The sequence below is a fragment of the Pagrus pagrus genome (genome assembly GCF_965226575.1).
Source record: "Pagrus pagrus genome assembly, chromosome: 2".
Lineage (NCBI taxonomy): Eukaryota > Metazoa > Chordata > Actinopteri > Spariformes > Sparidae > Pagrus > Pagrus pagrus.
The window spans coordinates 1,798,394-1,824,510 of NC_140186.1; the positions used below are offsets into that span (position 1 = coordinate 1,798,394).

Here is a 26,117-nt window from a genome sequence, read left to right on the forward strand (position 1 = left end):
TGAGAGAAGCAGAGAGACAGCAGAAGTGATACATGAGTGTTGACAGAGACTCCCTCCGTCAGCTGTCAGTCAGTGATATAAAGACCAGCAGGACTTCAGTCCTGTTCAGACCACAAGTGGAGCGGCTGTGTAGCGTAGCCAGCTTCCTTTCAGCTCTCATGTTAACGTGTTGGAGTGAAGCTCACAGACCTGCAGACACATCAAGTGTGTTTACTCTGCAGGTTTCACTCAAGTACACAGTGAAATAAACTGCTCAGAGTCCCTGAACGCATCATCACTGCAGAAACACTTTGATGATGATTGACTGCTGTTAGAAACCAGAGTCTCAGTCACACCTGAATATTTCATCTGCTTTAAATATTACAAATATGTAAATATGGAGTCTGTTGTAAAAACATCTGGATCAAACTAAAGACAGATGGACATATAAATATTTGATGTGAAAGCTCCTACATGTTCATACAAAGACTGAACAGTCAACACCAGCTGTGGTTACTGGACTTCAGCAGAGGTTCTGGTCTGTGAGGAGACCACATGGTTACTAAATGTAACCGTGGTTCTCTGAAATAAGAGTCAGTGATGTGCAGGCTTCAGTCAGAGCGATCTGTACGGTGGCCCTGAAGGTCCAAACACAACCACACTTCAGATCATGGAAAAGGTGGGACGGTGTTCTTGTTTGTTGTTGGACAGAACCAGAGTCTCTGGTGACAGTTTGATGTTTTGTGGGATGTTGTTGTGTTTTGACCTTCAGGGCCACCGTAGACCTGACAGCTGTGACAAAGATGGACTGATCAGCTGTTCAGTGTTGAAATGAGAGAACAAAGATTTGATGCTGCAACAGTTTGATGGATGAGGACCGCTGTCTCTACACATCCTGTGATGCTGTCAGCTGTGATCCAGCTTTACTTCCTGTACACACAAACACAACAACAACAGTCGTCTTCACTTCAACTCAAACACACGATCACAACAAGCTTCTGGCTCGTCTGATTGGCTGACTGTTCCCCCTCTATCTCTTTCTGTCCAATCCTGAAGCCTGTCACCGTTCTCCTCTCACAGCTTCACTGAGGAAGCAGGAAATACTGGATCTTTACTTTGATGCTGACTGTGTTTATTACAATACTGCTGAAACCAGCATGGACTGACTCCAACTCTCTACTGACCTCAGAGTCTCCAGTCTACAGTGTGGACTCTTCTTCAGTTCAGACAGCAGCTTCACGTCTGAATCCTGCAGCTTGTTGTCTCTTAGCTGCAGCTCTCTCAGATGGGAGGGGTTGGACTTCAGAGCTGAGGCCAGAGAAGCACAGCTGATCTCTGACAAACTGCAGCTGTTCAATCTGAATAAAGAATAAATGATGAAACTTCACAATTTAAATATTCAGTCAGTATAAAGGTCACAAAGCTTCATTAAAATGTTGTAAAAAGACAATTCTGAATATATTTGTTATTGTCTGATAGTTAAAATAGAGATTATTTAACTTTTCATTGTAGTATGTATTTTTCTCATCACTTTAAAAAACATTTAAAAACATGATTTGTAATCTAAGATGAAAATCAATAGTTGAGGATGTTCAGAGTGAATTATTCATGTTGTTATATGAAGGTTTTAAATGTGCAGCTCAACATTGCTCTGCCACAGTCAATGGACTAATCCACAGAAGAAGAAAACAGACTTCAGCATTAAGATACTCAGTGTGGATCAGTATAATATCAGCCTGATGTCTGCAGTTTAGAGTCAACACAACTTTCACATCATATTACACACATTAGACTCTACTGGCTTCTCTCAGTGTGTACATAAACCAACTCACTGTTTTGACCACACCCTTGACCTTGTTCTAGCTTATGGTATCGAGATTGAAAATCTAACAGTTTCTCCACAGAATCCTCTTTTATCAGACCATCACTTTTGAAGTTCTATTACTGGACTACACACCTTTAGGCAAAAACTCCTTCACTAGATGTCTATCTGATAGTGCTGTAGCTAAATTTAAGGAAATTATACCGCTGGCACTAAATTCAATGCCATGTCTTAATATAATAGAGGACTCCTCCGCTAACCTCAGTTCCTCACAAATTGATCATCTTGTTGATAGCACTGCAGGCTCATTGCGAACAACACTGGACTCTATTGCCCCTCTGAAAAAGAAACCTATAAAGCACAGGAGGTTAGCACCCTGGTATAACTCGGATACCCGCAAATTGAAGCAAACATCACGGAAATTTGAAAGGAAATGGCGTTCCACTAATTTAGAAGAATTCCGCTTAGCCTGGAAAGATAGCCTTAAAATATATAGGAAGGCCCTCCGCAATGCCAGAGCAAGCTATTACTCGTCATTAATAGAGGAAAACAAAAACAACACCAGGTTTCTTTTCAGCACTGTAGCCAGGCTGACAGAAAGTCACAGCTCTACTGAACCATGTATTCCTACAACGCTCAGTAGTAATGACTTCATGAGCTTCTTTAATGATAAAATTTTAACTATTAGAGACAAAATCCATCATCGCTTGCCCTCAACTGGCACTATTGTATCTTTAAACACAGGAACCTCAGAAACAGTTGTAAATTCTGACTTATATTTAGACTGCTTCTCTCCCATCAACCTCCACCAACTAACTTCGATGGTTTCTTCATCTAGACCAACAACTTGTCTCCTAGACCCCATCCCAACTAGGTTGCTGAAAGAAACTTTACCTTTAATTAGCACATCTCTACTAGAAATGATCAACCTGTCTCTATTAACAGGATACGTACCACAGTCCTTTAAACTAGCTGTAATTAGACCACTCCTTAAAAAGCCTAATCTTGATCCAGAAGCTTTAGCCAACTATAGACCTATATCCAACCTCCCTTTCCTCTCCAAGATCCTTGAGAAAGCAGTCGCCAACCAGCTATGTGACTTTCTTCATAACAATAGTTTATATGAGGATTTTCAATCAGGTTTTATCAATCAATCAATCAATCAAACTTTATTTCTATAGCACATTTCATACAAATCAATGTAACACAATGTGCTTTATACATAGCGACAACATGATTACAAGACAAGTGCAGAAAGTCTGTGCAATTATACAAAGAACCAGCGCATGCAGCTTTTACAAATCTTACAATATACAGAACAGACACATGCATGCGCACGCACAGACACACACACACACACACACACACACACACACACACACACACACACACACACACACAGAAACTTAGTCATAAACTTTAGAAAAAAGGAAGGTTTTTAACCTGCTTTTAAAAATGCTCAGTGTAGGAGCGTCTCTCAGGTCCTCAGGCAGGGTGTTCCATTTACTTGGGGCATAGATACAGAAGGCAGCCTCCCCTGCTCTAGAGTTAGTACGAGGGATGGTTAAAAGACCGCTGCCGGTGGACCTGAGAGTTCTTGCTGTTTCATATCTGATGAGCATGTCTTTTATATACTGAGGTGCGAGGCCATTTAGAGCTTTATATACAAGTAGCAGAATCTTAAAATCAATTCTAGTTTTGACGGGGAGCCAATGTAGGGATCTAAGAACAGGTGTAATGTGTTCGAACTTTTTTGTTCCAGTGAGAACGCGTGCAGCCGCATTTTGAATTAACTGTAATCGCTGTACAGCTGATTTTGGGAGGCCAGTAAATAGACCATTACAGTAGTCTAGTCTACTTGTTATGAATGCATGAATTAATTTTTCAGAGTCTGCTTTTGACAGGAAGCCTCTTAATTTTGAAATATTTTTTAAATGATAAAAAGCGGATTTTGTGATGTGATTGATATGGCTCTTAAAGTTTAGATCACTGTCTATGATTACACCCAGATTTCTGGCTTCACTTTTGCTCTCCAGGGACAGAGAACTGAGATGAGCTTCAATTCTCTGTCTCTGAGCCTTTGCACCAAAGATGAGTAGTTCTGTTTTATCTTTGTTCAGTTGTAAAAAGTTCTGTGACATCCACAGGTTGATGTCCTCAATACACTGAGTTAGGGAGTGAATGGGATGTAGGTCATCCGGAGATATAGATAAGTACAGTTGTGAATCATCTGCATAATTATGGTAATTTATGTTGTGTTTCTTTATAACATGTGCGAGTGGGAGCATATAAAAATTAAATAATAATGGTCCAAGAATCGAGCCTTGGGGTACTCCACACATAACACCTACTTTGTCTGAGACAAAGACTCCAATGGACACGAAGGACTGCCTGTCCTGTAAGTAAGTTCTGAACCACTTTAGAACTGGGCCAGATAGGCCAACCCATTGTTCTAGTCTCTCTAATAAGATATCATGGTCAACAGTGTCAAAGGCAGCGCTGAGATCCAGGAGCACAAGGACAGATAGTTTATTAGAATCTGTGTTTATATGCAGATCATTCACAACTTTGATAAGTGCTGTTTCTGTGCTATGGTGAGGTCGAAAACCAGATTGATAAAAGTCTAGTAGGCTGTTTGATGTTAGATAGTTGTTAAGCTGGAAGTAAACTGCTTTTTCAAGTATTTTGCTGAGGAATGGTAAGTTGGAGATGGGCCTATAGTTAGCAATAACTGTTGCATCAAGATTGCTCTTTTTCAGAAGTGGTGTAATAACAGCTGTTTTAAGTGCTGCAGGAAATATACCTGATTGAAGAGAGCAGTTAATAATCGTTAATACTTCATGTGCTAAGCAGCTAAAAACAGTTTTAAAGAATTTGGTAGGGAGAGGGTCCAAGCAGCAGGTGGAGGACCTGAGCTGCCCAACGATATCGTCTAGTTTTTTTTGGTCTAACAGGACAAAGTGGGACATGGTAGCAGTCATTCCTGGAGAACTGGAGGGTAGGTTCATTTCTGGATGTTGATGCACTAATGTTCTGTCTGATAGCTATAATTTTATCGTTGAAAAATGTAGCGAATTCTTCACATTTTTCAGTGGACAGCATTTCTGATGGGGTTGTAGATGGTGGATTAATAAGTCGGTCAACAGTGGAGAAGAGCACTTTACTATTGTTGATATTTTCATTAATGATTTTAGAGAAGAAGGACTGTCTGGCCTGTTTAATTTCTTTGTTGTAATGATTGAGTCTATCCTTGTAGATTTCATGGTGAACCTGAAGTTTGGTCTTTCTCCACTTTCGTTCTGCCTGGCGACACTCTCTCTTAAGCTGCCTAACAACCACTCCATTTCTCCAGGGGGCTTTTTGTTTTTCTATGTTTTTAGTTTTAACAGGTGCAATGTTATCAATGATATTTTGTATTTTTGAGTTTAAGTTGTTCACAGGATCCTCAGTTGATGAGGCCATGAACAACGATAACTCATTCACAGTTTTCTTGAAGGTTTCAATGGTGTTGTTGTTAATGATACGTTTTTTGATTGTTCGGGTACCCTTCTGTTGTACAGGAAAAACAGACACATCAAAGAATATGCAACAGTGATCTGAAATAGCAACATCCATGATACAGGGTACGGTCATGTTAAGTCCTTTTGATATGACTAAGTCCAGAGTATGGCCCTTATTGTGGGTGGGCCCTGAGACATGCTGAGTGAAGTCAAATGCCTCCAATAAGCTAATGAAGTTTTGAGCATCTGGGTCTGTTTTATGATCAACATGGATATTAAAATCACCTGATATAATTATACTATCATAGTCGGTGGAGACCTTGGACAGTAACTCAGAAAATTCATAAAGAAAGCCATATTTAGATTTTGGTGGCCGATAGACCGTGATGATTAAAATTGGAGCATTGCAATTTATAGATATAGCAAGGTGTTCAAAAGACGTAAATTCCCAGAGGGGGATTTCCTTGCAGCTATAGAAATCAGAGAAGAGAGCAGCTATCCCACCGCCTCTTTTATCAGGTCTGGTGGTTTGGAGGAACACATCATAGCACAGAGACGGCACTGGTGAAAGTTACAAATGACCTCCTAATCGCTTCTGACAAAGGACTTGTCTCTGTCCTGGTCTTACTAGATCTTAGTGCTGCATTTGATACCATTGATCATCACATTCTACTACAGAGACTGGAACACTTAATTGGCATTAAAGGACCCGCATTACACTGGTTTAAGTCCTATTTATCGGATCGATTTCAGTTTGTACATGTTAATGATGAGTCATCCCTGTATACCAAGGTTAGTCATGGTGTTCCTCAAGGCTCCGTGCTTGGACCCATACTATTCACCTTATACTATATGCTCCCTCTAGGAAATATAATTCGGAAACACTCCATAAACTTTCATTGTTACGCAGATGATACCCAGTTATACCTATCAATAAAGCCAGATGAAACTAATCAGCTTACTAAACTCCATGCATGTCTCAAGGACATTAAGACCTGGATGACCTGCAATTTTCTGCTGTTAAATTCAGATAAAACCGAAGTTATAGTACTTGGTCCTAAACACCTTAGAGATGCATTATCTAATGATATAGCTAGTTTGGATGGCATTAACTTGGCCTCCAGCACCACCGTCAGGAATCTGGGAGTTATCTTTGATCAAGATATGTCCTTCAACTCCCACATAAAACAAATTTCAAGGTCTGCATTTTTTCATCTACGTAACATTGCAAAAATCAGGCCCATCCTGTCACAAAAAGACGCAGAAAAGCTAGTCCATGCATTTGTTACTTCCAGGCTGGACTATTGTAATTCTCTATAATCAGGCTGCCCTAACAAGTCTCTAAAGAGTCTCCAGCTGATCCAGAATGCTGCAGCACGTGTACTGACAGGAACTAAGAAAAGAGATCATATTACTCCTGTATTGGCCTCTCTGCACTGGCTCCCTGTAAAATCAAGAATAGAGTTTAACATCCTTCTTCTCACTTACAAAGCTGTTAATGGTCAGGCACCATCATATCTCCAGGAGCTCATACTACCCTATCACCCAACTAGAGCATTACGCTCCCAGAACGCAGGATTACTTGTAGTTCCTAAAATCTCCAAAAGCAGAATGGGAGCCAGAGCCTTCAGTTATCAAGCTCCTCTTCTGTGGAACCATCTTCCTGTTTTGGTCCGGGAGGCGGACACCCTCTCTACCTTTAAGAGTAGACTTAAGACCTTCCTTTTCGATAGAGCTTATAGTTAGGGCTGGTCCAGCTGGACCAGCTCTTAGTTATGCTGCTATAGGCCTAGTCCGGGGGACAATGACACACTGAGCTTCTCTCTCCTCCCCTCTCCTCTCCTCTCCATCTGTATACATTATGCCTGTATACATGCCCCATCTCTGCATGTCACTGACTTCACTTCTTCCCCGGAGTCCTTGTGCTTTCTAGTCCTACAGGCTCCCATGGATCCTGGCCGCGCCCGGGTCGTGGATCGTGGATGCGCCTACTGCTATGGCCCTGCCTGATCGTGGATGCGCCTACTGCCATGACCCTGCCTGACACCCACCACTACTGTTGCTAATATTAGTCATATCTCTGTTACATACGTTCCACTACAATTATTGTAATGCATTACTACATACTATCCTTACCGTTAACCACTACTACTGTTATCACTAGTAATCACATTTCCATGTGCATTTCATTGTTGTTGCTGTGATGCCTCTTTATGTGCTCATTCCTGTCAACCATCCATTATAATTGTATACATTGTGATCTCGTTGATCTGCTCTGTACATGCGACATCTATTGCACGTCTGTCCGTCCTGGGAGAGGGATCCCTCCTCTGTGGCTCTTCCTGAGGTTTCTTCCACATTTTTTTTTTCCCTGTTAAAAGGGCTTTTTTATTTGGGGCAAGTTTTTCCTCACTCGAATTGAGGGTCGAAGGACAGAGGGTGTCGTCTCTGTACAGATTGTAAAGCCCTCTGAGGCAAACTGTGATTTGTGAATTTGGGCTATACAAATAAAATTTGATTTGATTTTGATTTGATATTAATCTGAGCACACAAGTAAAAAATGGTGTCTGACCTCAGAGTCTCCAGTCGACAGTTTGGACTCTCCAGTCCAGCAGAGAGAAGCTTCACTCCTGAATCCTGCAGCTTGTTGAAACTCAGCTCCAGCTCTCTCAGATGGGAGGGGTTGGACTTCAGAGCTGAGGCCAGAGAAGCACAGCTGATCTCTGACAAACCGCATCTCCTCAATCTGAATAAAGAATAAATGATGTGAGTTTAAAAGACTTTACTGTTCCTGCTTGAAATCATTCAGTGTTTAATAATCTGTTCAGAGCTGAAGAAGGTTCAGAATGTAGACGTTTAGAAAATGAAGCTCCAAACACCTGAACCCAACAGGATGCAGGTTCAACACTGTCACATACACAAAGTGAAACAGAGCTCTCATTAATATTAATGACAACGTGCTGCTGCTTCAATAAAGACGTAGTGATGTCACCTCTTAAACTCTGCAGCTCCACCAGAGGCTCCATCTATACAAACTCATGTTGTGCAGCCAAATAAAAACCCACAAAAACTGATGTAACATCTGATTCTGCTATTTAAAGCTCCTGTTATTGAGATAGTTGAACTTTCAGTCTCGTTCCAACTCGTCAAATACTGACGCTTTGGGATTGTAGGTCGGGTCGGCCGCCGTCCCAAAGCGTCAGTATTTGACGGGTCGGGAACGAGACTCAAAGATCAACTCTCTCACCAACAGGAGCTTTAAGATAAAAGTCATCCTGAGCTGAAGGGTTTCAGTCAGTACAGACGTCACACTTCATCATCAAGGTTTGGAACAAACACGTTTGTTGTTGTCTGACAGAAGAAAACACAACGTTTGTGTTTTTACTTTCAGAAGCAAGAAGGAAAAGTGCAAATCAATGATGAAGAGGTTGATAGAGAATAAAAGAGTGTTGAATGTTTGATGTTATATTAGATATGTTTTAAATATGAAGCAGAACAAGATGCTCAGTGTGAATCAGGACAGAATCTATGTGGTCAAATCCCCTTCAGAGCTGATGACATGAAAACTAAGATTTAAACAGTTTGAATACTGTTTTCAAAGTATTAACCACAGTTTAAAATTAGGGCCGGGACTTTAACGCGTTAATTAAGATTGATTAATTACACAAAAATTAACGCGTTAAAATTTTTTACACATTTTAATTGCTCACTGGATGAGTTTCAGGCGCACCGATTATACTGGAGCACAATTATTTAACGAGTTAAAAAGCCGCCGACACTGATCACTGCCCATGGATGTATAAAGTCTTAATGTAGCCTGAACGCAGCTCAAACCGACCCGGTGCCTCAGCACTGCAACCAAGCTTTGATAAACACACGGGACCCGTGCCGTTTTACTGTGTTTTAAAAAGCGCTCGTCGCAGTGGAGCTGAGAACAGCGGAGTTTCCTCTGCTGCAGCTGAACATCTGACATGTGGTCAAGATGTAGGTAGCCTACAGACCTGTCACTGTCTCACGGTGCATAAGACTTCAACCTCAGAGCTCTCTGTCTTCAGACTGTCCTGACCTGTCCCTGAACATCACACAGGGAAAACATAGAGCTGCCTGTGTTTTATTAATGTTTACATCAGGCTGAGTTCAACAAATCGGTTTATGCTACTGTGATTTAAGTAGTTAAATCCAGTAATCATCATAGTGTAGTGGCAGGAAAGACCATTTACCAAATAACGTGTTACTTAAACATGTTTCATTGTGCTGTGCTCTAAAAATAAACTAACAAACTAGTGTAGAGTCCTGTGTAAGGAATGTTCAGCTTAAATTTTCCCCTTAAATTTAGGTTCTCAGGAAAATCGCATCTTATCAGGTAATCGTTAATCGATCGATAAGGTCCATCAACTAACGATTAATGAATTAATCGATAATTTGCATCCCTAGTCTGTTGGTCTTGGTTAAGTACCACCTTGAAAAAAAATAAACAATGTTTTGTTGCTTAAGCTTATGTATTCAGTCATTATTCAATGGTATACTAAAACCCATATGAAAAAAATTGCTTCTCACTGTTCTCAGGTCAAATATTTATATGCGATTAAAAATGCGATTCATTTCGATTAATTAATTACAAAGCCTCTAATTAATTAGATTAATTTTTTTAATCGAGTCCCGGCCCTATTTAAAATAAATCTTAAAATGGATTTAAAGCAACACTAGGTAGTTTGGACTCATTACTACCCCCGGCTGGTTGAGAAGCACAATTATCTGTTACCAGTGTCCTAAATACTGTCGCTGTATGAGCATCCCTGGGGAGAATGAATACACGTGAATTTGTTGACGGAGCCGGCGAATCACAAAGCCTCGTTTGGAAACATGTCCACCAACAAGGTAAAGTAGCACATGTTAGCACATTGTATTTACAAAATATCATCACATTGTTTTGTACTAAATACAATCGCAAGTTGACGTTGTGTTTGGTGTAATAACTACAACCAACTCGGTACGACAACAGTCAGTAGCATGCTAACGTTACCGATAACAACAATAACCTGACGTTACCTCCTGATCACACTGTTCAACAATTATGTTGATTATCTGCATGAACTAAGGAATCTGCAACTTTACAAGACAAGACGTTCACGTTAAACATTGTTGTTTGTATCAGATGTACTGGTGATCTGACTGGGAGAAATGGCGCCGCTGTGTGTTGCTGGCCGCCTGCTGCTCCTACAATGGTTAATGTTTCTGTTGTTTTTAACCTTCGGCACTACTCAGATAGAGTCTCTGCTGGTGTATGATCGCCAGTCCCTCTTGGATCTTCGACTTAATGTCGGGGATCTAGGTGCTTTTAAGCATAATGGGCAGAAAACTGTGCCCCCGCTACTGACTGGGATCCCGACTCACCTGTACCGGGCCTTGGCTGCACCTGCTCGGCGGAAGCGTCCCCGTCGCCGCGGCAAACGCGGCGGCCGGCTGGTGAAACTGAAAGTCTGGCTGGCACGATCTTCGTCCATTTCCCGGACAGGACATGGATTAATCGATCCCTTCGTTGTGCCCCGGCGTTTCCTGGATCCCATCGACGCCTGCCTGGTACCCGTCGCCGGCTCGTTCGAGGGACTCCGGCCCCGCCGCCCCTGCCCTCCTCGGCTCTCTCAGCGCGGCGTGAACCCCCGGCTCCTGAAATCGCTGCCACGGGCTCCCCGATCCGCCGCACCGAAGCCCCCGGCTCCCGCCAGTTTTGGCCTGGTGAACGCCAGATCGCTGGCGAACAAAACGTTTATCCTGAGGGATTTGTTCAACTCCCGTGACCTGGATTTCCTCTGTGTGACAGAGACCTGAATCGGTGCCGGTGAGTGCAGCCCTCTGATCGAACTTCTACCTTCTGGCTGTTCTTATTTTAACTCCCCGCGGTCGTCGGGTCGTGGAGGAGGAACTGCGACTGTTTATAAAAATGATTTTAAATGTAAGCAGTACGCTGTCTCATCCTCATTTCCCAGCTTTGAAGCACATTTATTTGAGGTGCGTCGCTCCGAACCGGTGCTGTGTGCCGTCATCTACCGACCGCCCAAATACAATAAAGACTTTGTAAATGACTTCTCTGATCTTCTGGCTGAAATTATGCCTAAGTATGATCATGTTCTCATTGTTGGGGATTTTAACATTCACGTGTGTTGTCCTGATAAACCGCTGGTGAAGGACTTTTTAAGCCTTATTGACTCTTTTAATCTGGAGCAGTGCGTGTCTGGTCCCACACACGAACATGGACACACATTAGACCTCGTTCTCTGTCATGGTCTGCCTGTATCAAACATCGAAATCTGTGACAATGTGTTTTCCGATCATTTGTCTGTGTTGTTCGAAGCTACTTTCTCTAGTGCTGCAGTTAAATCTGGCGCTCCTGCTCGCAGCCGTAGGATTATTAACCCTGTCACCGCTGGTCAGTTCTCTGCTGCCTTCAACCAGCTCTGTGTTCCCTCTGACTTAACATCCGCAAACACGGAGGTGCTCAGTACTTGGTTTCACTCCTCCTGTCAAACCATACTGGACTCTGTGGCGCCATTAAAAACTGTGCAGCCTAAAGCTAAACCTGAGCCCTGGTTCAATGCGAGAACTCGCTTAGCTAGACAGGAGTGCCGCAAAGCTGAACGCAGGTGGAAGAAGGACAAGCTGCAGGTTTCTCACCAAATCCTAAAAGACTGCTGGCGCTGCTACCAGAGCACTGTTAAAGAGGCCAGAAGAGAGCACCTGTCAAACCTTATTGAGGCAAACTGTCACAACCCACGTGTGTTATTTAAAACCATTGAATCTGTTCTTGATCCCCCTCAGCCTGCGTGCACAGAGGAATCCCCTGAAATGTGCAATAGCTTCCTGCATTTCTTCATTGATAAGGTTGCTACTGCAAGGGCTCTCATCACCACTCCTGCATCTGACCCCTCTGATCCTGTTCCCTGCTCAGCTGTGTTTGAGCTGTTTGAGCATGTGTCTCTGATGGCTTTAGAAGATGTGGTTGGCCAGATTAAGCCATCAGGCTCTCCCTGTGACACTGTCCCGCCTCACTTTTTTAAAGAGGTTTTCCCTAGTATCGGGCAGTCGGTTCTGGCTATTATCAACAGCAGTCTGTCTTCTGGTGCTGTTCCCCAAAGTTTTAAACATGCTGTGGTGCAACCCTTGCTTAAGAAACCTGGCCTTGATCGTAATATTTTAGCCAATTATAGACCTGTCTCCAAGCTTCCTTTTATTTCAAAAATCCTGGAAAAAGTTGTTCATGCTCAGTTGAAGTCCTTCCTGGATGAGCATGATGTCCTGGAGGTTTTCCAGTCTGGTTTTAAAACACGGCATAGTACGGAGTCAGCTTTATTAAGAGTTTTCAATGACATCCTCCTGGCGAATGACTCTGGAGACTATGTGATCCTTGTCCTGCTAGACCTAACTGCGGCGTTTGATACTGTGGACCACAATATTTTAGTGTCTCGGTTGCAGCACCTAGTGGGCATTTGTGGTAGTGCCCTAGATTGGTTCAGATCCTATCTTGCAGGAAGAACTATGTGTGTAAGCCTCGGTGGTTCTGAATCCCGCTCTGCTCCGCTGTCATACGGGGTTCCACAGGGTTCAATTTTAGGGCCCCTGCTTTTCTCAGTATATCTGCTTCCCCTGGGTTCCATCCTGAGAAAGCATGGTATCTCCTTTCATTGTTACGCGGACGACAGTCAGATTTATGTGCCGCTGAAAAAGAAAGACGCCTTCTCCCTGAAACCACTTCTGTTATGTCTCGAAGACATTAAAGCCTGGATGTCACTGAACTTTTTAAATTTTAATGAAAAGAAAACAGAAGTGATGGTGTTTGGCCCAAGTGGCTCTTGTGAACCCCCCCCTGTTGATCTGGGCCCTTTGGCACACTATATGAAGCCAACAGTCTCAAACTTGGGTTTTAAGATGGACAGTGATTTTAAATTAGATCGGCAAATTGGCGCAGTTGTTAAGTCCAGCTTCTTTCACCTTAGGCGGCTGGCAAAGGTGAAGCCCTTTATTGCACAAAAGCACTTTGAATCAGTAATCCACGCCTTCATTACATCTCGGCTGGATTACTGCAATGCACTTTTCTTTGGAGTCAGCCAGTCCTCCCTCTCACGTCTCCAGTTAGTCCAGAACGCTGCTGCTCGCCTCTTAACCGGAGTACGTAAGAGGGAGCACATTACTCCCATTCTGGCTTCCCTCCACTGGCTGCCTGTGCATTTTAGAGTTCATTTTAAGATTCTTTTATTTGTTTTTAAATCTTTAAATGGTCTTGCCCCACCTTACCTCTCTGAGCTGCTCCATCCCTACGCTCCTGCCCGGTGCCTCAGGTCAGCTGACCAGCTGCTCCTGGAGGTACCGAGGTCTAAGCGGAAGCTCAGAGGAGATAGAGCTTTCTCTACCGCCGGTCCCAAACTTTGGAATGACCTCCCACTGCACGTACGACAAGCCCCCTCACTGTCCATTTTTAAAACTCATCTTAAAACCCATTTTTATTCTTTGGCTTTCAACCCAGCATGAGATTCTGCTCTGTTTTAGTGTTTTATCGTTTTAACTTGGTTACTGTTTTCTTGTTTTTATTGTTTTTATATTGTTTTATGTTTTTATGTTTTACGTTCTATTTCTCATTTATGTACAGCACTTTGTCCCAGCTGTTGCTGTTTAAAGTGCTTTATAAATAAAGTTGAGTTGAGAGTTGAGTTGAGTAGTGTTTTAGTAAGTTAGTCATCGTTTACGGTCACTACATGAAAACGTGCAAGCTATCGAAACGGACAGCATTAGCTTACCTCCCGGCTTTATTACGGTTATAAACTGTGGACAAATAGAGCCCCAATGAACACCACATAACAACAAATCAACTCAAAGTAAAAGTCGGTAAGATAATAAATATGTATATATGTAATATATGACTTACAAATCCAGTAGCATCAAGGCATCAGTCTTGAAACCCATTTCTTCTCTCAGCTCGCTCCACCAGGTGTAAGCTGGTCCAATATTTATCCGTGTCCGGCTCTGTTCAATCACTTTCTCTTTTTCTTTTCTTCGCCTCCTCAGACAATACCTTCTTGGCTTTTTTAGCTGGCTCGGCCATGGCGTTGGTTTATGAAAAATCCAAGTAGCTGCTGGCTAAATCCACCGACGAAGAAACGCGTGACGTATGCCGTAAAGCAGGTCGCACTAGACGCCTTTACGTCAGATAGGTTCCGACCCGCTCTGGGAAGTTACACAGTGGGTTTCTGCCGGTGCGACCCCCCTCAGGCTGCAGAGACGTCATCGTTCATCCTATTAACCGTTTTTCTACCACTTAACTGAGTTTAGAAACATCATTTTAAGGTCGAAAAACTACCTAGTGTTGCTTTAAACATGTGAGAACAACAACAGTATGTGTGAGATAACTGTGTCACACTTATAATTCATCAGCAGTGTAATATTTTCATTGTTATTAAAGTTTGTCTTCAGAGTTTCACACATTCAACACGTGCAGTGTGTTGAATCAGAGATTACATCACACTCATGTGTCTTTTGTCCAACCTGACTTCAACATCATCCAACCTCCTTTTTTCAAAGATTCAACGCTTTCTTTTCAGAGATTTAAATCTCTGCGGGGGGCCACACCTCTCTGATGTCAGATTAGGGGGTCTGTGTCCAACAATTTCTGTCACTTTACAAAAGTGACAAACAAACATTAACACCTTCCTCACTCTGTGATTGGTGAGCTGAGTGCAGGTGAGATAGAGCCCAGGTTTGAACTTCTCTCTCAGCTCTTTTTCATTTGTTACACAACTATTTCTGTCACTTTGAAATATGAACTAAGTGAAACACTACCAATGTCTTCCAGGAGAGAACATGTGAGAAGTTACCTCCATATTTAAACCATTGTTGAGCCTCCAGCAGCTCTTGGCTCCACCTTTGGCTGTCTGAAACAGCCATGAACACGTTCAGCTTCACTGATGCACACTGATCCCATGCTAACAGGTGGAGTTAACACACTGCAGACCACTGATTGGTCAGTGGGAACAGCCAGAGTCGTCTCGTCCTCCACGCTCTGAAGTAACATTTCACTTTCTACCTTCTCAGCAGTCTTCTGTCTCGCTGCCTGCAGCCTTTCTCAAGTAAAGCTAGTTTCCTCGTTGTGATGAACAACCACACGTGTGTGCTGTGTGTGGAGAGTGTGTGGTCGAGCAAGAGAGAGAGAGCAAAACATGTAAATTAATTACATTTTATAGATACACAGAAACACATGAACTGACCCCAGAGTCTCCAGTCGACAGTTTGGACTCTCCAGTCCAGCAGAGAGAAGCTTCACTCCTGAATCCTGCAGCATGTTTTCACTCAGCTCCAGCTCTCTCAGATGGGAGGGGTTGGACTTCAGAGCTGAGGCCAGAGAAGCACAGCTGATCTCTGACAAACTGCATCTGTCCAATCTGAATAAAGAATAAATGATGAAACTTCACAATTTAAATATTCAGTCAGTATAAACGTCACAAAGCTTCATTAAAATGTTGTAAAAAGACAATTCTGAATATATTTGTTATTGTCTGATAGTTAAAATAGAGATTATTTAACTTTTCATTGTAGTATGTATTTTTCTCATCACTTTAAAAAACATTTTAAAAAACATGATTTGTAATCTAAGATGAAAATCAATAGTTGAGGATGTTCAGAGTGAATTATTCATGTTGTTATATGAAGGTTTTAAATGTGCAGCTCAACATTGCTGATGTCGATGGACTAAACCACAGAAGAAGAAAACAGACTTCAGCATGAAGATACTCAGTGTGGATCAGTATAATATCAGCCTGATGTCTGCAGTTTAGTGTCAACACAACTTTCACATCATATTAATCTGAGCACACAAGTAAAAAATGGTGTCTGACCTCAGAGTCTCCAGTCGACAGTTTGGACTCTCCAGTCCAGCAGAGAGAAGCTTCTCTCCTGAATCCTGCAGCTTGTTGAGACTCAGGTTCAGCTGTCTCAGATGGGAGGGGTTGGACTTCAGAGCTGAGGCCAGAGAAGCACAGCTGATCTCTGACAAACTGCAGCTCCTCAATCTGAATAAAGAATAAATGATGTGAGTTTAAAAGACTTTAATGTTCCTGCTTGAAATCATTCAGTGTTTAATAATCTGTTCAGAGCTGAAGAAGGTTCAGAATGTAGACGTTTAGAAAATGAAGCTCCAAACACCTGAACCCAACAGGATGCAGGTTCAACACTGTCACATACACAAAGTGAAACAGAGCTCTCATTAATATTAATGACGACGTGCTGCTGCTTCAATAAAGACGTAGTGATGTCACCTCTTAAACTCTGCAGCTCCACCAGAGGCTCCATCTATACAAACTCATGTTGTGCAGCCAAATAAAAACCCACAGAAACTGATGTAACATTTGATTCTGCTGTTTAAAGCTCCTGTTATTGAGATAGTTGAACTTTCAGTCTTGTTTCTGACGATTTTTCCTCGTCTGCAACTCGCCACAGTCGGCCGAGGGTCCTCCACAGTCAGCTGCCATCAGCCCGCCGCGTATCCCCTTCAGCTTGGAGGTGCACTACTGGGACTCTTGTGACTTGAGCTCTACTACGGTGAGACTCACCTGTTGTTTCTGCTCGGTCAAACTGAACCAGCTTCAACTGTATTTGGCCGCCACGCTCCCAAGCTTCAACCAGGCCTGCAACGTGACGTCTGTCTTACAGTAGGTACTACTTCAAAGTGGCCATTTCACTCGCGGGGAGCGAGTGACAAGTGAACTGAAGGAAATTTAAACCTTCTGTTATGATTTAAATGTTATAGATCTACACAGAAACACATGAACTGACCTCAGAGTCTCCAGTCGACAGTTTGGACTCTCCAGTGCAGCACAGAGAAGCTTCTCTCCTGAATCCTGCAGGTTGTTGATACTCAGGTCCAGTTCTGTCAGATGGGAGGGGTTGGACTTCAGAGCTGAGGCCACGACTTCACAGTGACTCTCTGAGAGTCCACAGTTATAAAATCTGTGATTACAGATAAAAGAAGATTAAAACTATAAAATGTGAGACTTTATTGTGAAAACAGATTCATACATGTTGCATCACAAAGCACAGGTGGTCAGCTGGTCAGCCTGAGCTGGTCAGTCATTGATCACAAGGTTTGTAGTTTGAAACTTGAGCTCCTTCTGTCCACGAGGCCCCAGACTTTCCCTGCCTGAGGAGATCAGAGGGGCTGAATCGCTGCCCCATTTTATATCAGCCCCCAAAACACACTGAATAAAGCTGCTTTTAAACCTGATGTGGATGCTTTTATCTTCATGTTTGATTCATTCTGGTGTCTTTATATTTATATTTGTAATTGTCGGGTAAAACTTGCTTTTTCTTGTGACTCTTTCATTGTGTTGCTGTTTAATGTGTGTACAGCACTTTGTAACTGCTTTTAAAAGTCTTATATCAAGAAAATAAATCAATAAATGAACCTCCTGAGTGTCCTTGAGCAACATGAACCAAACTGATGTTCAGGACAAAAGTGTCCAGATGACTGTAATGTAAACGAGTCAGATTGAGTTGATTTATATTCATGAAGCTTTATGTAAATTCACTGTAGGTTGTAACTGCACTCGTATGTGTTGACCTCAGTTATGTGTTTGTGTGGATTTTGTTCTTTGATGCATTTTATTCTGTCGCTCCGTCTGCTTTTCACCTCCCATTAAATTAATTCAGCGTCTTCTACTGCATCAATAGTATAATTAGTACTAAAGATTGAGTTATCATCATTTGATGGGTGATCATTTGTCTCTGGTGGAGTTCACCTGGCTGAAGGAAATGTTTTGGAAAGTAGACGACTACATGTCATTTCATCTCATCATTGATTCAATCAGCAGGTTTCATACTTGTTGAGGAAAACATGTGTCGTGTTGAGGTTTTATATGATGCATGTGTGTAAAGTGTTTGTCTTTAATACTGAAGGCTTCAGCTTCACCAGGATTTTTAATGTTTATAACATCTGGACTTACCGAGCCTTTCTACAGTTCCTCACAACTGGAATAAGTCTCTGTTTTCCCCAGTCTGATGTGTTGTATTTCTCTGTGTCCAACTCATCCAGAACCTCCTCTGACATCTGCAGCATGTAGGCCAAAGCTGAGCACTGGATCTCAGAGAGTTTCTTCTCTGATCTGTTCTCTGACTTCAGGAACTCTTGGATCTCCTGATGGACTGAGTGGTCATTCATCTCCGTCAGACAGTGGAAGATGTTGATGCTTCTGTCAGGAGAGATCTTATGACTGTTCATCTCCTTCAGGTTGTTGATGGCTCTCTGGATGATTTCTGGCCTGTTGTCTGTCTGACCCAGCAGGCCTGCTAAGAGTCTCTGGTTGGACGTCAGAGAGAGTCCATGAAGGAAGCGGACAAACAGGTCCAGGTGACCATTCTTACTTTTGAGGGATTTCTTTATGGCTCTCTTCAGGAAGTCATCCAGGGTTGAGGGACTCTGTCCTCCTAGGAAGTCCTCCAGTACCTCTGTGTTGCTGTTGGTGTAACAGTGGAACATGTAGACTGCAGCCAGAAACTCCTGAACGCTCAGATGAACAAAGCAGTAGACTGTTTTCTGGAAGATCACACTCTCTCTTCTGAAGATCTCTGTACAAACTCCTGAGTACACCGAGGCCTCTGTGACATCAAGACCACACCGCTCCAGGTCTTCTTGGTAGAACATGATGTTTCCTGTCTCCAGATGTTCAAACGCCAGCCTCCCCAGCTTCAGAAGAACTTCCCCGTCAGCCTCCATCAGCTCCTGTGGACTCGTCTCACGTCCCTCATCGTACTTCTTCTTCCTCTTTGTCTGAACCAGCAGGAAGTGTGAGTACATGTCAGTCAGGGTCTTGGGCAGCTCTCCTCTCTGGTCTGTAGTCAACATGTGGTCCAGAACTGTAGCAGTGATCCAGCAGAAGACTGGGATCAGACACATGATGTGGAGGCTCCTGGAGGTCTTGATGTGTGAGATGACTCTGCTGGACAGATCTTCATCACTGAACCTCCTCCTGAAGTACTCCTCCTTCTGGGCGTCAGTGAAGCCTCGTACTTCTGTTACCCTGTCAACACGTGAAGGAGGGATCCGATTGGCTGCTGCAGGTCGGGAAGTTATCCAGACGAGAGCCGAGGGAAGCAGCTTCCCCTCGATGAGGTTTGTCAGCAGCACGCTGACTGATGACTTCTGTGTGACATCAGACACGACCTCATGGTTCTTGAAATCCAGTGAAAGTCTGCTTTCATCCAGGCCGTCAAAGATGAACAGAAGTTTACAGACAGCGAGCTTCTCTGCTGTCACCTTCTGTAATGTTGGATGGAAAACATGGAGCAGCCTGAGAAGACTGTACTGCTCATCTCTGATCAGGTTCAGCTCCCTGAATGAAAGCAGAACCAGCAGACTGACATCTTGGTTTTCGGAGCCCTCTGCCCAGTCCAGAGTGAACTTCTGCACTGAGAAGGTTTTTCCAACGCCAGCGACGCCGTTGGTCAGAACCACTCTGATGTGTCTCTGTTGGTCAGGTGAGGCTTTAAAGATGTCGCAGCACTTGATTGGAGTTTCACTGAAGGTCTTCTTCTTGGAAACTGTCTCCAGCTGCCTCACCTCATGTTGGGTATTAACCTCTTCACTCTGTCCCTCTGTGATGTAGAGCTCAGTGTAGATCTTGTTAAGGAGGGTTCCACTTCCTGTTTCATCACTTCCTTCAGTCACATGTTCACATCTCCTCCTCAGACTGATCTTATGTTCATGGAAAACCTCCTGCAGACCAACATTTACTGAAAAAAGAGAAAAAAGTGGGAGACCAAAAATACAATGAGACAATCAGCAGTCAGTGGTCTTTTCATTACAGATTAAAAACCATCAGTATCAGAACATGTTTGTTGTTTTCTTTGTCTTTCTTTCCACCTTAACGTCGTGGAGAGGTTTGTGTGTCCCTGTGATCCTCGGAGCTCTGTTGTCGGAGGCATTAGCCCCTGGCAGGGTCTCGCAAAGCTAATTAGCCCCAGAGGAGGAGCCAGACAGAGTGATTCAAAGAGCCTATATGAATCAGCCTCAAAGGTGCTGCAGCACCTGAACCAGGAAAGAGACACCAGGGCACCTTTCTGGAGCTTAACCTGGGAGTGGAGGTCGCTGGTGAATATCTGGTGGCTGGCCTTTGACTACATGGAGACGCCACCCTGTGGGCTGACTACCAGCAGGGACGGGCATTGGGGTCGGGTGTGTGCCAGTTTCATGCAAAAGTAGGTAGGTGTACTGATTCCTGGCATCCCAGACTGGTCCTCAGGACAGGGAGTGTCTCCTCTCATGGGGGAAGGAACAGGTGCTGGTGCCGGAGGTGGGGCAGTACCAACTAGATTTAGTTGGGCTCACCTCTATGCACAGCATTGTTTCTTGAACTCAACTCCTTTGCTTTAGGGACAACATCTCAGGTGGGCCCCTGTGAATGACCACCACCTTGTGATGGTTTTTAAAGGGTGACTCTTTTTTTTGGTCAATGCTGGGGTGCCAGTCAGGCATCTGTGTCCTGACAAAGAGTCTGTGTCACACTTATTGATTAACCCCCACAAAGGATATGTAACTTGTCAGTAAACTATGATAAGCACATAACCATCATTTAAAACACATTTCAGCACACTGTACCCAGCACAAAAGACAAAGAAACAGGACACAACCAAGGCTTTTTCGTTTTCTTTTCAAAAATGTATTCAAGTTAAAACAATAAACAATAGACAATGTTCTTTCAGTTTTCAAAACATTCTCTGATGCACAGACTTGGACACATCATCAGTGTTGTTTCCTGGAGTCACTGGGTGTTTCAGGTCTCACAACAGACACCCTCTTCCAGGCGACCCGACCGAGGCTGATCAGACCCCGGCCTGTGTCCAAGTAATGTTCTACTGCCCCCACCGCTCTCCCCTCCTCAGCCAGAGTCACCTGGATGCTTTCTCTGCAGCCTCAACGTTGTTGTTCATGGCTCTCTTCCGGTTTGCCCCTGCTATGCCTAGTATGCCGTAGGCCTTGTTCAGGGAGTGGCTGGCAAATCCCCAACTGCCCACCTCCACTGGCATGCATTTGGTCCTCCAACCGTTCCGCCGACATTGCTCCACCAGCTCCTGGTACTTTTCCCTCTTTCTCTCCTGTGCCTCCTCCATCCTAACCTCCCATAGAACAGTCAGCTCCAGAAAGACCAGCTGTTTTGTAGCCTCAGAGACCAGGAGGATGTCCGGTCTCAGCTTGGACTGGGCGATGTGTGGTGGAATTTTCAGTTGCCTCTCCAGATCAACTGTCATCGCCCAGTCTCGGGCCGTGGAGAGCAAACCGGCAGAGCAGTTCTTAGATTGCCTCTCTGGCTTCTGTCCATCCTTGACGAACTGGATGGCCTTGGCTGTACCTTGGGTGTATCGACTGGCCTTTATCCCATTGTTGATTACCTCAGCAATGGATTTGAGGACTTGGTCGTGCCTCCAACGATACCGGCCCTCACTAAGCGCCTAGGAACAGCTGCTCAGGATGTGCTCTAGTGTCCCTGTCTTGGAACACAGGGGGCACGCAGGTGTTTCTATCTTGCCCCAGGTGCACAGGTAAGATGGGCTTGGGAGGACATCATAGACCCCTTGGACTAGGAACTTAATCCTCTGGGGGTTCCACTGCCAGATGTCTTTCCAGGTGATGCGCCGCTCCACCGCCTGTTCCCACTTCATCCAAGCACCTTGCTGCTTCATGGCCACTGCTCTGCTGGTTCGCTCTTCCTCAACTGAAGCTCGCACCTCCTCCTGCACCAGCCTCTGCCTCTCTCTTCCCCTGGCAGACTCGTACCTGGTTGATGTTAGGCTCCCAAGTCCAGCTCTGCCTTGCGCCACTGAACCGAGGATGGTCTTGTGCTTCAGATGAGTTTCAGCTTGCTGGACTGCCTCCACTAACCTCCACTTTCTCCCTGTCCTCACCACAATTCCTGCCCCAGACACCTTGGCATCTCTGGATCCTGAGTACTGCAGGTGTTCCCGTGCCTGTGCCACGATAAACTACGCCCTGACAGAGCTGAAAGGGAGCCTGAGCTTGTTGGTGTTCCCATACAGCCCAATGCTACTTAAGCTGCGTGGCAGACCTAGCCATCTGCGAAGATATCTGCTCACTCTTTGCTCGAACCCTTCCACCACCGTCATAGAAACGTCGTAGATGAGCAAAGGCCAGAGGATTCTTGGCAGGATTCCATGCTGGTATATCCAGGCCTTGAATCTTCCGGGGAGCCCAGACTTGTCCACTGTCCTCAGCCAGCCCTCTAGGTCAGCACTGGTTGCCTTGATGGAATCTCTGTCATTCAGGCTGCAGTTAAAAAACCTTCCCGAGGCTCTTTACAGGCTTCTCAGTGACTGATATGTCAGGATCAGATGTTCTCCCAACCTGAAGCGGAATTTGTCTGTGACCTTCCCCTTCTTCAAAACCAAGGACCTGGACTTTGAAGGCTTGAAGCTCATGCATGCCCATGCCATGATCTTTTCCAACCCTTGGACCCATGTTCATCGCAAGCACGAAGAGGGTCACTGATATGGTACAACCAGTGATTATGCCCACTTCCAGCTGATGCCAGTCCGATGTCAGTTGGCCAGATGAGACTCTCAAACTGAACTTGCTGTAATAATCCAGGATGAGGTCTTCCACCTTCTGGGGTACGTGGTGTTTCTTCAGTGCAACCTCCACCAGCTTGTGGGGAATAGAGCCATATGCATTGGTGAGGTCCAGCCACAGTACAGCCAGGTCACCTCTGCCCTCTTTCGCCTCCCTGATGAGCTGGGTTACCACTCCTGTGTGTTCCAGGCAACCAGGTACTCCCAGTATGCCTCCCTTCTGTACAGATGTATCGATGTACTTATTACGCAACAGGACGCTAGAGAGTCTCTTGGCTACTATGCTGAAGAAGATTTTGCTCTCCACACTGAGCAAGGAGATTACCGGAAACTGGTCGATGTTCTCAGACTTCTCTTCTTTCGGTATGTACACTCCCTCAGCATACCTCCATGGCTGAGCGATCTTCCCTCTCCTCCAGATCACCTTCAGGGCCTTCCAAAGCCGGTGTAGTATAGCTTTGGACAGTTCTTATACACTTTATACGGCACGCCACTTGGGCCTGGTGCTGAGCCCGATCTTGCTCTTCTCACCACTTCCTCCACTTCGCGTAAGCTTGGTTCCTTTAGGTTGAAGTCTGATGTTGGCTCTGGTGGTGTTTTCAGTGCATCGCATGGGCCTAGCGGTTGTTCTCTGCTGGGGTCACTATATGTGGCCTTGAGGTGGTTGTTAATCGCCTCCTTTGAGCAAGTGAGGCGGCCAGTCCTCCTTTGGCCAAGGAGCTGCTTGGTCAACTTGAAGGGATTGGCCAGGAAAGCTGCCCTCTTCCTGGCTCTCTCTTTCCGCCTCCTACTGTGGAACTCTGCCCTCTGCAGGGTCAAGAATTGTTTCCTTAGGATTGCTCTCAGGTCTGCTAGGCCAGCTCTCTTGACTTGCCCAGCCTTCTTATACTGTCTCTTCAGCAACCTAAGCTCTTCCCTGAGGCACTGGATCTTCCTTGCTCTGTGGCATGGAGCATATGCCGATGGTGCGGGCTTGGGAGCCTCGGTTCCGAATCGCTCAGCTGCGATGTTCACAATGAGGGTTGTCATCATTCTCAACCGTCGGTCTACATCCCCCTTGGCTGTCACTTCCAGGATTCGATCCACATCCTCATCAAACTGCTTCCACCCTGTTCTCTTTGAGGACTGGGGCCACTGGATCCTTGGTTGGGCTGAGGGAGCACAGCTAGTTGTTAAAGGAGCTTGCTGTCTTTGGGGGTCCTGCGGGATGTTGAGTGCTTCTTGAAGGAGACTTTGGGTGGTAGTTGAGCTGCTGGCAGTAGGCTCTGGTGACACTAGGAGGCTCTGGGCACTGTGGGTTGCCTCCGGGCCTGGCTCCTCCTGCGTCTGACCAGAAGTGACTTCTGTGCGTTGTGTCATCGTTGCCCCTGTCAAGCATTTCATCCTGTCTTGATGTATCTTTAAGCCCCTATCATTCTTGCAGGTCTTTCCACAGATGCACTGTAATGCCATTGTCGTTATTCCGTTTTCCTGGGTCGTCATTCTTGGGTCCGTCCTGGTGGGGTGCTCATCCTCCCCCCCTCTCGGGCACCCCTGGGGGTATCTTTTCTTTAGTGAGGACTCTTTATCTCCTTAATGAGTCCTAGTCTCAGTTCTTTAAACAAAAATCTGATCTTGAGAGAAAAAAAGAAGGTAACAAGAAAAAATCCAAAACAGCCAGAAAAAAGGGAAAAACAAAATTAATCCAACAAAACACGATCGGTCAGTACTCACGCACGCCAGTGGGGGGAGCCGTTCAAACGCACCAGTCAACGTCAGTCAGTCAGTCAAACAGTCAGAGGGTTTCCGGAGAAGCTCACAGCAAGAAGTTTGCGGACGGTTACAGCATCTCAGGCGGCCAAACGTGGTGGACGAGCGGGATTAACTACCTCTTCTTTCACTCTCCACTAAGCCGCTTCTGCGATCCGACTCGCGCACTCTAACTTGAGACAACCAGCTCTGCTTCCTCTCCTGCTCCTGCTGCTGCTCCTGCTGCTATTGCTCCTGCTACCGGCGCCGCCATGACACTTGTGATGTATCTATTACCTCTGCTACCGGCGACGCCATGACACTTGTGACGTATCCTTCTCACCTGGCGGTCACGTGAACAGGGGATAACCTCAACCCGTCACAACCTGCACCTCAGCCCGTCCACTACACTCTGCTGCTGCTGACTGCTTGTTATTCCCTCACTACAAGGGAGGACCAGCTACTGCTCAACTAAATCCAGACTATCTGATGTCCTGGATCCACAATAGTGACACAAACTCCCCAGTGACATCAGAACAGAAGAAACTCGACACAACTTCAGACTGAAAACTCTCCTGTTAGACTGAAAACTCTCCTGTTCAGACTGAAAACTCTCCTGTTAGACTGAAAAAAAAAAAAAAAACTCTCCTTATTACGGCTAACTGAGACCAATAAAAAACAATCAGCCGCGGTGGGCTGAACACGGGAGACACGCGCACACTTTGCTTTATTCTTGATCTCAAAGCGCCTTTATTTTCATATCACGGCAGCACACAGAAGCTCCAACTGCTTACAAAAGTCCTTGCAAGGTTAATAAGGTAAAGGAAAGCACAATGTGATGTGATAGCGCAGCGGTCAACAGAAAATTTCACCCCCGTGGCTCACCCCACGCCATGTTCAAACGCCAACTGATGAGACCAGGTGAGTGCAATCACAAGTAACCACGGATCACACGCCCACAGTGACACACCCCTACCCACGCACCAATGCAGTGTCCACATCCACAAACCAAGCACACACACAGACTTACATACAGCTCCTACACTCCTGTTCAGACTGAAAACTCTCCTGTTAGACTGCAACTCTCCTGTTAGACTGAAAAGTCTCCTGTTAGACTGAAAACTCTCCTGTTCAAATGGCCACTTGGCTAGAGTTGTTCCGATTCCGATGCCAGTATCGGAAATGCCTCCGGCATCTGTATCGGCGAGTACTGGAGTCCAGGCACCGATCCGATACCACGTAATTTATTAGCCTAGCTCCGTTAGCTCCGAGATTCTACCGGATACGTGTCTGCTGCATTACGGCTCCGGTACGGTTTGGCGCCGTCGTCCTCGTCCGGCAGCCCCCACCAGCTGTGTTTTGAAACCGCCACAGCGCAGCTCCACCGATCAGCTGGAGTTACGAAACCGAGGAATTCCTGCGATGATTACATAATCACACACGACCGCAGTTATATGTATGTGTTATAA

The 26,117-nt window shown here is 44.9% G+C and overlaps 2 protein-coding genes across 18 annotated transcripts in view; both read right to left on the reverse strand.

Annotated features, from left to right (window-relative positions):
- Positions 1 to 26,117, reverse strand: part of LOC311265419 (protein NLRC3-like) — a 36,048-nt gene that overhangs the window by 1,247 nt on the left and 8,684 nt on the right. For 13 of the 17 annotated variants that reach the window (XM_084367048.1, XM_084367047.1, XM_084367051.1 and 10 more), the window contains 7 exons: positions 18,285 to 20,070; positions 17,119 to 17,292; positions 16,182 to 16,355; positions 15,555 to 15,728; positions 7,874 to 8,047; positions 1,164 to 1,337; positions 5 to 1,064 (listed from right to left, as the gene is read on the reverse strand). In XM_084367048.1, coding sequence (XP_084223174.1) covers positions 1,040 to 1,064; positions 1,164 to 1,337; positions 7,874 to 8,047; positions 15,555 to 15,728; positions 16,182 to 16,355; positions 17,119 to 17,292; positions 18,285 to 20,070 — 2,681 coding nt within the window. In that variant the 3' untranslated portion in view covers positions 5 to 1,039. Of the gene's footprint in view, positions 1 to 4; positions 1,065 to 1,163; positions 1,338 to 7,873; positions 8,048 to 15,164; positions 15,461 to 15,554; positions 15,729 to 16,181; positions 16,356 to 16,945; positions 16,971 to 17,118; positions 17,293 to 18,284; positions 20,071 to 26,117 lie in introns of those variants that run through there. The other 4 variants (XM_084367052.1, XR_014623583.1, XM_084367049.1 and 1 more) reach the window with 4 other exon arrangements.
- LOC311265936 (uncharacterized protein) lies at positions 20,981 to 25,271 on the reverse strand. Its single transcript, XM_084368064.1, has 2 exons — positions 24,634 to 25,271; positions 20,981 to 24,528 (listed from the first exon to the last, which is right to left on the reverse strand). Exon 2 carries the CDS (start codon positions 24,400 to 24,402, stop codon positions 23,347 to 23,349), a length of 1,056 nt encoding a protein of 351 aa, XP_084224190.1. The 5' UTR covers positions 24,403 to 24,528; positions 24,634 to 25,271; the 3' UTR covers positions 20,981 to 23,346.

Bases quoted from the DNA above. Each gene is read 5' to 3' on its own strand.
- LOC311265936 (XM_084368064.1), bottom strand. From the start codon at position 24,402: ATGACGACCCAGGAAAACGGAATAACGACAATGGCATTACAGTGCATC.